Below are 13,345 nucleotides of genomic sequence, written 5' to 3'. Positions count from 1 at the left end.
CAATGCCACAAACCACACAGTAACATCAGCATCCACAATGCCACACACCACAGCAACATCAGCATCAGCATCCACAATGCCACACACCACAGCAACATCAGCATCCACAATGCCACACACCACAGCAACATCAGCATCCACAATGCCACACACCACAGCAACATCAGCATCCACAATGCCACACACCACAGCAACATCAGCATCCACAATGCCACACACCACAGCAACATCAGCATCCACAATGCAACACACCACAGTAACATCAGCATCCACAATGCCACACACCACAGCAACATCAGCATCCACAATGCCACAAACCACAGTGACATCAGCATCCACAATGCCACACACCACAGCAACATCAGCATCCACAATGCCACACACCACAGCAACATCAGCATCAGCATCCACAATGCCACACACCACAGCAACATCAGCATCCACAATGCCACACACCACAGTAACATCAGCAGCCACAATGCCACACACCACAGCAACATCAGCATCCACAATGCCACACACCACAGCAACATCAGCATCCACAATGCCACACACCACAGTAACATCAGCATCCACAATGCCACACACCACAGCAACATCAGCATCCACAATGCCACACACCACAGCAACATCAGCATCCACAATGCAACACACCACAGTAACATCAGCATCCACAATACTACACACCACAGTACCATCAGCATCCACAATGCCACACACCACAGTAACATCAGCATCCACAATGCCACACACCACAGTAACATCAGCATCCACAATGCCACACACCACAGTAACATCAGCATCCACAATGCCACACACCACAGTAACATCAGCATCCACAATGCCACACACCACAGTAACATCAGCATCCACAATGCCACACACCACAGTAACATCAGCATCCACAATGCCACACACCACAGTAACATCAGCATCCACAATACCACACACCAGAGTAACATCAAAATCCACACTGCCATACTGTAAACATCATCTGGTTCATACCATCAAAGCTGGCAGGAATCCTTTACAGTCTGCTGGGCAAATGCCTGACCAGCAGCATAACCCTATGTGCTAGTCAGGCCTTGAGTGCATACATGTATGTATTTGTTCACCTATCAAAGTGGATTTCTTCGACAGAATTTTGCCAGAGGACAACCCTTATGATGCCATGGGTTCTTTTCAATGGGTTAACTAAGTATGTGCTGCATACAGGACTTCAGTTCATCTTCTCATCTGAATGCCTAGACTCTGTTTGATTTTCCAGTTCCACTTGGGTAAAAGGGTGAGACCAGGATTCAAACCCTGAACCTCACGCACATTAAATTGGCAGATAAACATCTTAAACTTTTGCCAACTTCCTCCTTATAGTTACTAGTAAAGGGAAATTTTATATAACTATTTTACCCACTTCTCTGTAACTTATACATAAATTATTCCCTTAGGAAACAAACATAATGAATCAGAGACTTAATTCTTGGGATGTTAATCTTCATGAACTGACATGAAGAAACGAAGTGCTGAGAAGATAACGGATTGACAGTAAGGACCAGAAATGCCAATCCCTCTGCACTTTTTTTTAAGGAACACTCAGTCACATCAGCATACAATTTTTACCTCAGCTTCACCTGAAACTAAAAATGTGACTCACTACCCCAACCTGCTCTCAGTTCAACATGTGGCATGAAACTACAAAGTGGTTTACTACAACCAGTTCAAGAATGAACACAGGTGACTCTAACTTGACGAAAATGAACTTGTCAGAACAATTCCTATGTCAGCAGAACATCAGAACACACTGCAAGCAGCCATAACAAAATGTAATGAAATCTGGACAGTTGGCATCAGTGAAAGACTTACTCTGGCCTTTTCAATCTGCTTCTCTTCCTCCTCCTTGAAGCGGTCTCTCATGGGAATCAGCTTCTGCTGAAGCTCTGGCTCACACAGGTCAAACACATCCAGCTGCATGGGGAACTTTACGTCCTGCCACAACACAACACTTATAACTCAGTCTGACTCACACATGTGACCAAAATTCATACTGTTCCACAACACTGAAAAGTTTCCATGCCAAACACAGTCTTTTACACACACTTTTCCACATTTCCATGACTTCACAAACCATATACATATAGAGAGTGATAGACAGACAGACACTGTTCCATGTCCTGGGTCAACTTTTACAGTTCATGTACGAGTACTGTTTCATTCCAAATGTCAGCCTCTTCACTTGTAACCTGTTCCATTTCACATGTCATCCTTGATCACTGACCCATCCTGTCCTATCCCATGTTCATCCTCACTCACATATGTCTTGTTCCATTTCACACACAAGTCTTTGTGTCATCTTTGTCACTAATACATTCTCCTCCACCACGTACAAAGTTTTTGTGTCTTCTTCAGTCACACATATACCCTGTCCCACCAAAAAATAATTTCCACGTAATGTGTACAGTTTAGTGAATGCATGGGTGCAGACAATGCTATTCTTACTCATTCAATGACACAGTTTCTTCACAAATACATCTTTCCATTTCTACATTCATCAAAACACTCCACAAAAGCACAACCATCATGCATACTTACCCTGAGAAGCTTTGCGTTGACTGCTTTTGATTCTTTGTAATGGAAGCGCACAAACTGGATGGTCAAATAGGCAGGTATCCTACGAATTTTGTTCTGTGTGAGTACAAAAAAAAAAAAAGTTAGACACCTCACTGAGCAGCACATGTTTTGCCTAAAGCTCAGCAAAACTTCTGTGTGCTCTGGAAAAAACGTCAGTAAAATAACAACACTTTGGAATAACTGCATTGCTATTAACACCAAAGGTAATAATATATAAAAATATCATGTGCAAACTGCACAGTGTGCACACTTTGCTCACAGAGAGAGAGAGCACTGATACAACTGATGAGTAATGAGCATTCTAAACTGTCTCAGGAAACACAAAGAAGAATACAAACCAAATTTTATCTTTCTCCTTTATTAAACAAAGGAAAATTCACTGTTTTGTTTTTGTTTGTGTGTCATTGTAATACAATGTTTTGTATCTGAACTGTTTAGCACAATGGTTCAGTTTAACGTTCCATGTTAAAAAGAAAAAAAAGAAGTTTTTTTTTAAGACTGTTTGCAATAAACAAGTTGAACAGCTTTTCAAATATGTTAAAGAAAACAAAAACACCAAAAGCTTAATAAAACCCATCACTGTTTTCCAAACCGACCACAAAGAAGAAATAGCCACCTACAAAAAAACACACCTCACTTACCAATTTTCTTCTTTGTTTTTTAATTCCCCAAGACTACCAGCCCTTAGAAACAGGTCAAGATGTATTTTAAAAATGAAAAGGAAACAGTATTGTTGACACAATCAAACCTTCACACTGGTGTCAAATATCAAAGCACTTTTCTGATTGATTTACACTCATCTGCTATCTGCCTTTAACAAAATACATAAACAAAAAATACACAGAGCTAGTGTACAAAGAAGTACCACTGGTACATAACATTCTTTATCTGTCACTTATCCGTCACTTACCCCTTTGACATACTGAGCATCCCTGCCTAATGTTGATGAGTGTTTTGTGATGCTCTCCTCCATGCGCTGAAAACAGAAAGAAAAATACTGTATATTAAAGACCTACCAAACTACACTATGTGTGTCTCATTCCTGGTCAACACACCCACTGCAAAAAAAAGGAAAGGCTGTATGAAAAAGACCTATCAAAATACATTACATGTATCTCTCATTCCAGGAGAACATAGCCACTGCAAACACAAGTAAAAATACTGTATAGTGGAAACCTTTCAAATTACATTGCGTGTATCTTTGATTCCTGGAGAACATGGCCAGAGAGTTTCACACACACACACATTTTCTAAAATTACTCTAGCCATAATTCATCAATTAATGCAATTCATGCACTCCAAATATGCCCCAAAATGAAATAGTCAGATACTGTCAGTGTACTAGTTTTGAACTGGACTGACTAAGAAATGCAGCCATGGCTTTTGGGGTGATGTACCAAATAAGTACACTCCAATGACATGAACACACAGCACATCATTATCTGAGGGGAGAAAAGAACTGGAAAGGATGTGAAAAAAGGGTTAGGGGAGGGGTGGTGGTGGGAGGAGTTTATCCAAAGAGAAAAACAAACAACAAAAACCAAAGAAATTAAATATGATCAGTCCCTGAAACTTTGCTGCCACAGACATGTCAAGATAAACATACACCAAAAGAGTGACAGAGCAAAGATCATGAACCAAAGGGTGAAAGGAAAACATGAAGGAACAGTGAGGGCTTGAGAGAGGCCACACAAGAAGTCTTTGAAACTTGTCACCACAAAAAAATGCAAGTACTTACGTTTTTCAGACCTGTGTGCATGTACTTCACATCTGAAAACAAAAGAAAACACAATCTTCCAGTCACTTGTCAAAAAATGATGAAATGTTAACCTATACAATCAAATCATCATATTCCAAATTTCAATCACAAAAAAATCCTGATCAAGAATAAAAGTCTCTGATTGGGATAAATACGTGCAAATTCATAGATGTCAATGGACAAAATACAACCATATGATCTGAGTAGCACAGGTTTAGTTCAAGGGATGTGTCAATTTTCTGTATAAATAAATAATAATCTAAAAATAAAGTTAAATTAAACAAGGAAAAAATCAACAACATGTAAATAAATTGGGTTTTTTTTTCATATCTCCTCACATCATACCACTGACAAATGAACAATACTTATGTTTTCTATCCCACCAACTCTCTCTCTCTATCTCACCCAATAGTTTTCTTCCTACCTTGATCGATGAAACAACTCAACTGGAGGAACTTTTCTCTGGACTTTGTGGTCTCCTCTTCTGGGGCTTCTACACATTTCATTCTGGTGTTTGTCAAGGAATGGTGTTCAGTAAGCAAGTGAAATGTTTTTATGATTCCCCTCTCTTTGTATCAGCAGCATCTGTGTGGGTGTACAAGTATGGCTATGCATGTGTGTGTATGTGTGTGTAGGTGTGCCTGTGCATGCGTTCATGCATGCGCATGTGTGCATGTGCATCTGATGAAGGAGATTTTTAATTCATACCAAACAACAAAACCTTGAATTTTCACATGGATCCACACAAACACTTATGGCAATATAAAGCTTTAAAAAATAAATAAATAAAAAAGTTGTAACTGACAAGGAATCTAGAAGTAAACAAAAATGTAAGCTAGCCACTGTAAAAACAAACACACACACACACAAACACAAACGGGAACAGCACGCATGGCAAAGGATACTCTGACTCAAACTCTCCTCCGAAGTATTTATCAATGAAACCAGCGGTGGCTGCTGCTGACCCCTGAAACAGAAATAACATCATCTGCCTGTAGGTTTTGTTTAAACAAGAAAGGAAGGCTGAGCATAAGAAAAGATTGTAATGCCAATAACTATTCTAGATTATAGGTGTTGTTTCCTTTTTCCTGGAATGAACAAAGTATCACTCTTGCCAGACTTGGAGACAGGCTTACTGCAAATACTGCTTTTCCACTACAGCAGGAGACAAAAATAAGCAACCATGTGATAGGAAAGGGAGACAGAGTAGAAGAAGAGAGAATGAACACACTGAAAGACAAAAGGGTGAGATAATGCTAAACAGTTGAAATACCTTAGACTTGAATTCACGCAATGATAATCTTCATGAAAACCTTTTTCATATTTTAACAACACTTTCTTTATGAAATGTAGACCTCTTTCTCAAGCCTCTACATATACACAACATGTCTAAAATCAAATATTGTGCTCTTGGATTTAGTTTCTTTCCATTGACTAACCTTGACACTTCTGAAATCAATTTGTCACAGTTTCTATTCTTACATTATTTAAAAGTATTTGGGATCAAACCTGTAAAATTAATTTCAGAATATGCAGAATATACAGTTCTGCCATGATAAGTAATTATTTTCTTTCCCGTATTTACTGGGCGTATAATTATATCATGACCACTCTTACTTAACCTAAATATGACTTAACAACACTCTGACAGGTTGATGAGACACACACACATGCATGCACAAACTCAAGCACACACACACTAACACTCTCCTGCATATGAATATGCCATCAAGGCAAAGCAGAGTGGAAAAAAAAATCTCAAAATGAACATCGGAGCAGATAATCAGACTAATTCTAAACAATTTCAGCTCACAAACAGGTACAAAGTCATTAACTTCAAGGCCGGTTACCTGCCCCTCTTCAGTATTGTTGATGGTCAGCTTCTGTTGCAAGCTTCGCATGACTTCCACCCAGCATTCGTTGGCATCCTGCACAGACAACACAGGTGCATTATGAACACACACTTCCACACATCCCTGCTCTCAGCTTTCACATCTGGCCTTAAAAAATCTCCCTCTTTCCAAAAACAACTTCTCCTTCCCTTTCCTCTCTCCGTCCATAGTTTCTTTAGCCTTCTGTCTATATGTATTTATGTTTTGTCTTTCATCTCTTTACTTCAAAGTTATACATGCATGTGAAAATGACAAGTGAAAGCGCTTTGATTTGTCTCTGCATGAGATTCAGCACTATATATATATAAATATAATACTTATTACAAATTCACCCGCACCATACACCACACCCCCTGTTGCATGGCTGTGTACAAAACAAGAGTCCTCTGCAGAAATGTCCTTGTTTTACTTTCCAAAAGTAGACACTGGAAAACCACAGCCTGTATTCAAAGCATGTCTGAGTTCAGAAGAAAGCAGCAGAAACCACAGTTTTTTTCTCTTTAGAACTGATGAACATTCAAGAATAACTGTGAGAAGGCAGTCATATATTTTGGTTCAGAAGAAACTGACAGTGTAAGTGAAACATATCCATTGTACTGATAGTAGGCAGAGCTGTTGTGCTGACCACCTTGTTGTTCTGCTGTGAAACGTGGACAACGTATCGCCGTCACATTCAACAACTTGAACAGTTTCACCAGATATGCCTACGAAAGATCCTCGGCACAAAGTGGCAAGACAGGGTCTCCAACCTCCAGGTCCTAGAGAGGGGTGGCCTGCCCAGCATCAAAAGCCTGCTGATCCAGTGCCAGCAACGCTGGACAGGACACGTTGTCCGCATGACAGACAGCAGGATCCCGAAGATGCTTTTATATGGCCAACTGAAGGAAGGCCACCGTGAACTTGGAAGACCCTGCAAGCGCTTCAATAACACCTTGAAGACAAACCTCAAAGCCTATGACATAGACATCACTTCCTGGGAAACTGATGCCCTTGACCGCTCTCACTGGAGGATGCTGTGCTCTAGTGGCATAAAGACGTTTGAAAACAAGAGAATGCTGGCCATTAAGGAGAAGCGTGAGTGAAAGAAGCAGGGCTCAACTTCTGGAGATGTTTTCCCTTGCAACACCTGTGGGAAGTGCTGTGCATCCAGAATCGGCCTCTTCTCCCATATAAGGACACACGCCGACAGATAAGCCTGCCTGCCTACTCATCCATCAGATCGACGGGAGACTCCATCAGGCATGGGAAATATATACATTCAAAGAAAGGTGTTTTTCTGTTGTTCTCGGTTTCTGTAGCATACATGTTGAGCATACAGAGTGTACTTTCTCATACTTCATGATACTACCCTTTTCATCAGACCCCTCCCCCAAAAAATAATGTCCAGCTGTAAAAAATATTAATACTTCTGTCTTGGATCAGATTCCAGACAAAAAATTATTTTCGACAATTTCTTTTTTTGATAAATATCTAAAAGACTGATTTCCTTCACACAAGGTAGGGTCAAGTCAACATTATCCACTGACCTGCTGAACATACACGCCACCCTCTCCTTTTTCAGAAAAGCGGGGGAAAGCCATATGCAGGACCTGCAGGAAGATGATTGGGGGGATGGCAGTGGCTGAGCGGTCCATCGACACAGTCAGGTCTCGCAGCGCTGTGACATCACAACATTCACTTCTGAGACATAGTGTATGATGTACTAAACGATAAAATCTTCTTAATAACTGATCTTATCATTTTCTTTCTGGCTTATGATCTCTCCTTCTGCACACACACAAATAGAATTCTGGCATGCTGTTCCATCATATACTTTATAAAAATAATTGTTATCTCCTGATCCTTCAAACTTGATCTACATAAATAACATATCATTAACTTTTCCAAAGTAATGTAGTCACATAAAAACTGTCATTAGTCCATGCTGTATTTTAAGATCAAGTCACTGAACCCTAAAGTGAAACATCATGATAAAAATAGCAAGCCGTAAATAAATGCATTTCAATTCTATGATGGGTTTCAAGTTCAAATATAACTTCATGTACATTCTCAAACACAGTTGGGCGTTGGGCTATGCCGCTGGTCAGGCATCTGCTTGGCAGATGTGGTGTAGCGTATATGGATTTGTCCGAACGCAGTGACGCCTCTTTGAGCTACTGAAACTGAAACTCTCAAATACACACACATGCTGTTCTTAACAAACAACCACTTCAATTACACTTACCTGCAGTGATGGAATCTGAAGATGATATCGCACCACCAACAGTCAAATTGCCAGTATACCTGTTCGGATGTGAAAAAACACACAAAACTTTGATAATTTTTTCTAAAAGAAAAATGTACACAGATGTGAAGAAACAGCGTATATATGCAGAGTCACTGTGACTGACATGCAAGATAAAGCCAGCCTTTCCCTTCTCAGTGGTCATAAGTCACCAATCCAAAATCAAGCCATGAAATCTCATAACACAAAAAGGACTGAAAAGTATCTCTGAAAATATTTTGATGCAAATATTGAAATATGGCTAATTTCAAATCCTCACAAATGCACAATGAACCGCTTGTGAAGAGTGGGTGTGTGCCACAAGTATTAAGATATGAAACTTTGTTGGTGAAACTATACTAAGAATGACAGATATTTCATTCATTTTTTCTTTTTGTCAATCGGGCATCACCTGATAATACTGCATTCTTGGTAAGAAAGAGGCTCACCTTTTCAGAGCATCTTTGAGCTCTGGCACAGACCGCAGGCACTGTATGGTGGCATTCATGTAACATGTGTTGCCCAGATTGGTCAGACCTGCTGGCATCTCCATCTGAAATATAACATTACCATATAACTGTCAGCACAATAGTAATAAAATTACTAACAAAAAACATTTATGTATACACACGAACATCACACACACACACACATATATATTTATATATATATGTATATATATATATGTATGTATGTATGTATGCTGTTGTTGTTGAACCCATCCACTCCTACCTCCTCCCACACACACAGGCTATAAAGCAATCCACTCGAAGATATCTCACAAATTGAAAGGCTGTATGCTCTAGCTAATGCTGGCTCTTCTGTCTGGCCACGCTTGTCATATAACTCTTTCCCAACAACCAGCATGACTGACTGAATATTAGAATGGTTGCAGATTTCATTACCATCCTAAAAATTTTTTTTTAATTTTTAAAAAAGGAAAAAAAAAAAGGTGAAATAACAAAGTGGCATGGGCAAATCTTTTTATATCTCCTATGTTAAAACAAAACCAAAAAAAACAATCAAACAATTTTTTTCCCCACTAGCAACCCAATCCTTGCTCTTTCCCCACCATGCCCTTTCAAACCTCATTCATGAAACATATTTACTTTATTGAATTACTCTTTGTCAAATCAGATTTCTGTGTGAGATTCAGGCTGCTCTCGCCAGGGAGAGCATGTTGCTGCTGTGAGAGTATCACCCTTTTTTCTTTCTTTTTTTCTACCTGCAAGTGTACATTTGTTTTCCTATTATACTTGATGTCACAATCCATACAAAACTAGAAATGTCATATCAACATTACAATCCAACTGATCAGAAAAGTCACATGCACATAAAGTGTGTGTATATGTGGTGTGGTGTAGTGTAGTGTAGTGTATTGTGGTGTAGTGTAGTGTAGTGAGCGTTCATGCATGCATATGTGTGCGTGGTGTGTGAGGTATGTACATGTGGCGTGTGTGTGTGTGTGTGTGTGTGTGTGTGTGTGTGTATGTGTGTGACACTGCAGAGAAGGTAACCCACTCACAGCAGAAGCGAGCTGCTGTTCACTCATGTCCTCCATGAAGACAGGTTTGCTGGCTGGCTCCTGAGGCAGGGCCTCTGCTGACCCCATCAGCAGCAGCGTCATCCCCTGAGGAAACAATAGTAGTGATAATAAAAATAAAATGATTATATATGCCACCCATTCTCTAAAAAGGGCTCTAGGTGCTTTACAAAAATGGGTAAACACACACCTGCACACACACATATAGTTAAGTGAAACACAGGTGCCCTGGTGAACCCTGCACAGCATCCAACCACATATGATGCACAATGTCTAAGGTTTACCCCACAACTGCACACAATCTTCCTATCACGCTCTCATAGGACAGGGATGTTAGCCCACACTTTTTCGCAATCCCATGATTTCTCTCACTTTGAGAGAAATCCCGAGGTCACCCCCTTACGCTTTCTCTCACTTTATGAGAAAGCATGGGATTGCAAGTGTGGTCATTCCCCTTCCACATTTTCTCTCAACTACATGAAAGAATGGGGGGGCACCCCCATGGTTTCTCATTTTGTGAGAGAAAGCTGTTAAGTCCCCCTTTTTTTCATGAAAAAAATATTTCCTTTATCATCAGGGCTGATTTCTTGTCTTTTCCGAATGCAGTCTTAGAGAAAAATGATTCAGTGAAAAAGAAAAGAAAAAGTGGCGGACAACAACAATGATGATAATGACAATGACATTAGCACAGACATCAACAGTAATGACACTGAAACTGACATCTATTGTATTTCATGCAAAATGGATCATTGCAATGCACTGACATCAAATTCAATATCAGAATCAATAGCAAGCAACAAAATCATGGCAATGTGTATAGTTCAAAGTAAACAGAAATACAAAGTGAGAGAAATCGTGGGATTGCAAAAAAGTGGGGGGTAACACAGAACTTTCCTCTACAGAGACTTTCCTACTCCCTCCGTGCTTGCCTTTCACTGTTTCAGAAGAGTTTTAACTTGAGATACTGCATCCAAGATTCATACAGATCTAGGAAATCAAAAAATATCCAAAATAATAAATAAATGAAACAACTCATAAAACAAAGAGTCCAAATTTCATGGGTCGTTAAGTGTATATAAATATTCTAATTGCTTAGAGTTTGATAAAATAAGTTAGAACTGTTAACAGTCAAATATACCAGTGATTTGAATACAAAATGTGACAGTTCATATAAAAATCTCTATTTATGAATATATATGTCAGACAACTTACATCTTTCAGTTTCACATTTCCCCATTCGTCATCCTGTGAAAAAAGAAATACCGATTTTTCATACAACTGCAGTCAAAGAAATAATAAGAAGAATAAAAAAAACAGTCAAAGAATTACTATAAAAAAAATCATCTGAATATATACATATATATTCATGTTATATGTACATTTACAGTTATACTTATAAATTCAAACTATAATGCAAAATTAAGAAGTCCATTTTGAACTCTGAACCGACTGAAGACATAATTTTCTGTCTCTCCCATGGAGATCTGAAACCCATTCTCAATCATGAAAACGCTTTTTTTCTCTAAGTGAAACAATGTTTTCTACAGTTCTTGTCTAGCATTATCATAAAATAGTCAAAACACACACATACTAACACTTAACAGGGCTTCATCTGAAAATTCTATTAAAAAAATATATATATATTGAATCAGACTGGTTGTATAATAATACAGACATACAGGAACATGCTCACAAGTAAAATGAAGAAAACAAACACATTAAAAACAACTTCTCAAAAACCTATTCATAAAAAAAATTCACAAGGAAAGACTGGTAACTAAATCAATCTTTATAAGTGTCTATCATAAACTGCCAGTTTAATTCTACAAAAGTACAACTTTTTTTTCTACAAACAACCAAACAACATCAAAGTCCACCCCTATTTGACCCACCTTGATGACAGCTCCTTTTACCATCAGCTTCTGTCGCTCGGGCTGGACCCCACTCAGGGCAAACAGCTGAGCCTTGAACACCAATGGGGGCTCATCCGTGTTCAGCTCCAGGTCACTCAGTTTCTCCTTGGCCCACTTCACATTCACTGTAAAACAGAACAGTTTATAAGATCCTATTCACTGTACTAAAAACAAGGCACTTCAGGTTATAATGTGCACCCTCCAAAATTGTCAGTAACTGATTTTTACAAATCAATCCATAAGGAGCAACATATTATTAAGTGTACATCAAAATGGCATTGGGGGTCAATCACTGCTGCGACCATGTTTACACTTTCAAGTCCACTCTGATCAAATAGCACAGTCTGTGCTGGCTGGACTATATCCACAGCATGGAGGATAGCACATTCCAAAACAGCATCTTTTACAGTGAACAGGCAGCTGAGATGTGGACCAATGAACACTCCCTGCCACAGGGGTACTACAGACCTCAAGAGAGACAAGATCTATCAACCTGTTTTACACTGTATGCAGTCCTGAAACAATGGGCAAAGGAAGAGAGTTGAAGAAAAGTTGGCCTGGTTCTACATTTGTCTGTACTGCCACATATCATATGCCAACCCAAGCAAGGCAGATTGATAGAATGCACCACCCATGGTCAAGTCTGACTGAAAAGAGTAAAGGAAAAGTCGAAATATAATAATAACTTACCATGTATGATAATTTTGTCTCAAGCAAGTGGTGCTGCATAAAGTAAAATCGTTCAATAAAAGTTTATTGTGCTGTAATAAAAAATAAAAAATCTAAATACTTTTTAAATGAATAATTTAGTCAAATCTGCTTAAGAACACAGTGAAAAAATGAGACATTTTTAAACATGTTAAATGTCATTTGACTTACTCATTGTTAACTACGGTTAAGCTTTACAAGTGTCAAGACTCGTGCCCTCGGACTTCGTCAAGTCCGAGATGTTCTGAATTGTACAACAGATAAATAAACAAAACAGAAATGTGATCATATGGACATAGTGATTTTATACATGTGAAAAGACACAGATGAACAATTCACCACGTATGCGGCAAACTTTACTTTGCCGGTTCTTGCTTCTTCTGCAGTAGCCTTCTAATTAGAAATTACCGACTCCAGCTTCTGTGCTGCATAGTCATGACTACCAGTCAAACTAACATCAGTCACAACGACATAAGTACTCACTACATTTCTAAGATTAAGACACATTCGGAAGAAAAGGAAAAATCTCTCACCTTTGAATGTTGGCATCTTTGATTTTTCGACGCCTGAAACCAAAACATATAAAACACAATCGATTAGCGTGGATGGCAATTTCACTTATCACAGGAAGTTGACTGCACA

General features: G+C 39.0%; 1 protein-coding gene across 1 annotated transcript in view; it reads right to left on the bottom strand.

The window, feature by feature from the left end:
• The window catches only part of LOC143295438 (ubiquitin carboxyl-terminal hydrolase 14-like), a 20,620-nt gene extending 7,275 nt beyond the window's left edge, over nucleotides 1–13,345 (bottom strand). The window contains exons 1-14 of the mRNA XM_076607132.1: nucleotides 13,237–13,345; nucleotides 11,975–12,120; nucleotides 11,295–11,327; nucleotides 10,065–10,169; nucleotides 8,989–9,092; nucleotides 8,501–8,559; nucleotides 7,803–7,933; nucleotides 6,235–6,312; nucleotides 5,290–5,351; nucleotides 4,809–4,891; nucleotides 4,364–4,395; nucleotides 3,536–3,601; nucleotides 2,587–2,679; nucleotides 1,861–1,983 (exon numbers count right to left, since the gene is read on the bottom strand). Coding sequence (XP_076463247.1) covers nucleotides 1,861–1,983; nucleotides 2,587–2,679; nucleotides 3,536–3,601; nucleotides 4,364–4,395; nucleotides 4,809–4,891; nucleotides 5,290–5,351; nucleotides 6,235–6,312; nucleotides 7,803–7,933; nucleotides 8,501–8,559; nucleotides 8,989–9,092; nucleotides 10,065–10,169; nucleotides 11,295–11,327; nucleotides 11,975–12,120; nucleotides 13,237–13,252 — 1,131 coding nt within the window. The 5' untranslated portion in view covers nucleotides 13,253–13,345. The remainder of the gene's footprint in view (nucleotides 1–1,860; nucleotides 1,984–2,586; nucleotides 2,680–3,535; nucleotides 3,602–4,363; nucleotides 4,396–4,808; nucleotides 4,892–5,289; nucleotides 5,352–6,234; nucleotides 6,313–7,802; nucleotides 7,934–8,500; nucleotides 8,560–8,988; nucleotides 9,093–10,064; nucleotides 10,170–11,294; nucleotides 11,328–11,974; nucleotides 12,121–13,236) is intronic.

Source organism: Babylonia areolata, chromosome 20 (assembly GCF_041734735.1).
Source record: "Babylonia areolata isolate BAREFJ2019XMU chromosome 20, ASM4173473v1, whole genome shotgun sequence".
Lineage (NCBI taxonomy): Eukaryota > Metazoa > Mollusca > Gastropoda > Neogastropoda > Buccinidae > Babylonia > Babylonia areolata.
The sequence above is the reverse complement of the archived record's forward strand: the minus strand, read 5'-3'. Positions and strand labels throughout refer to the sequence as shown.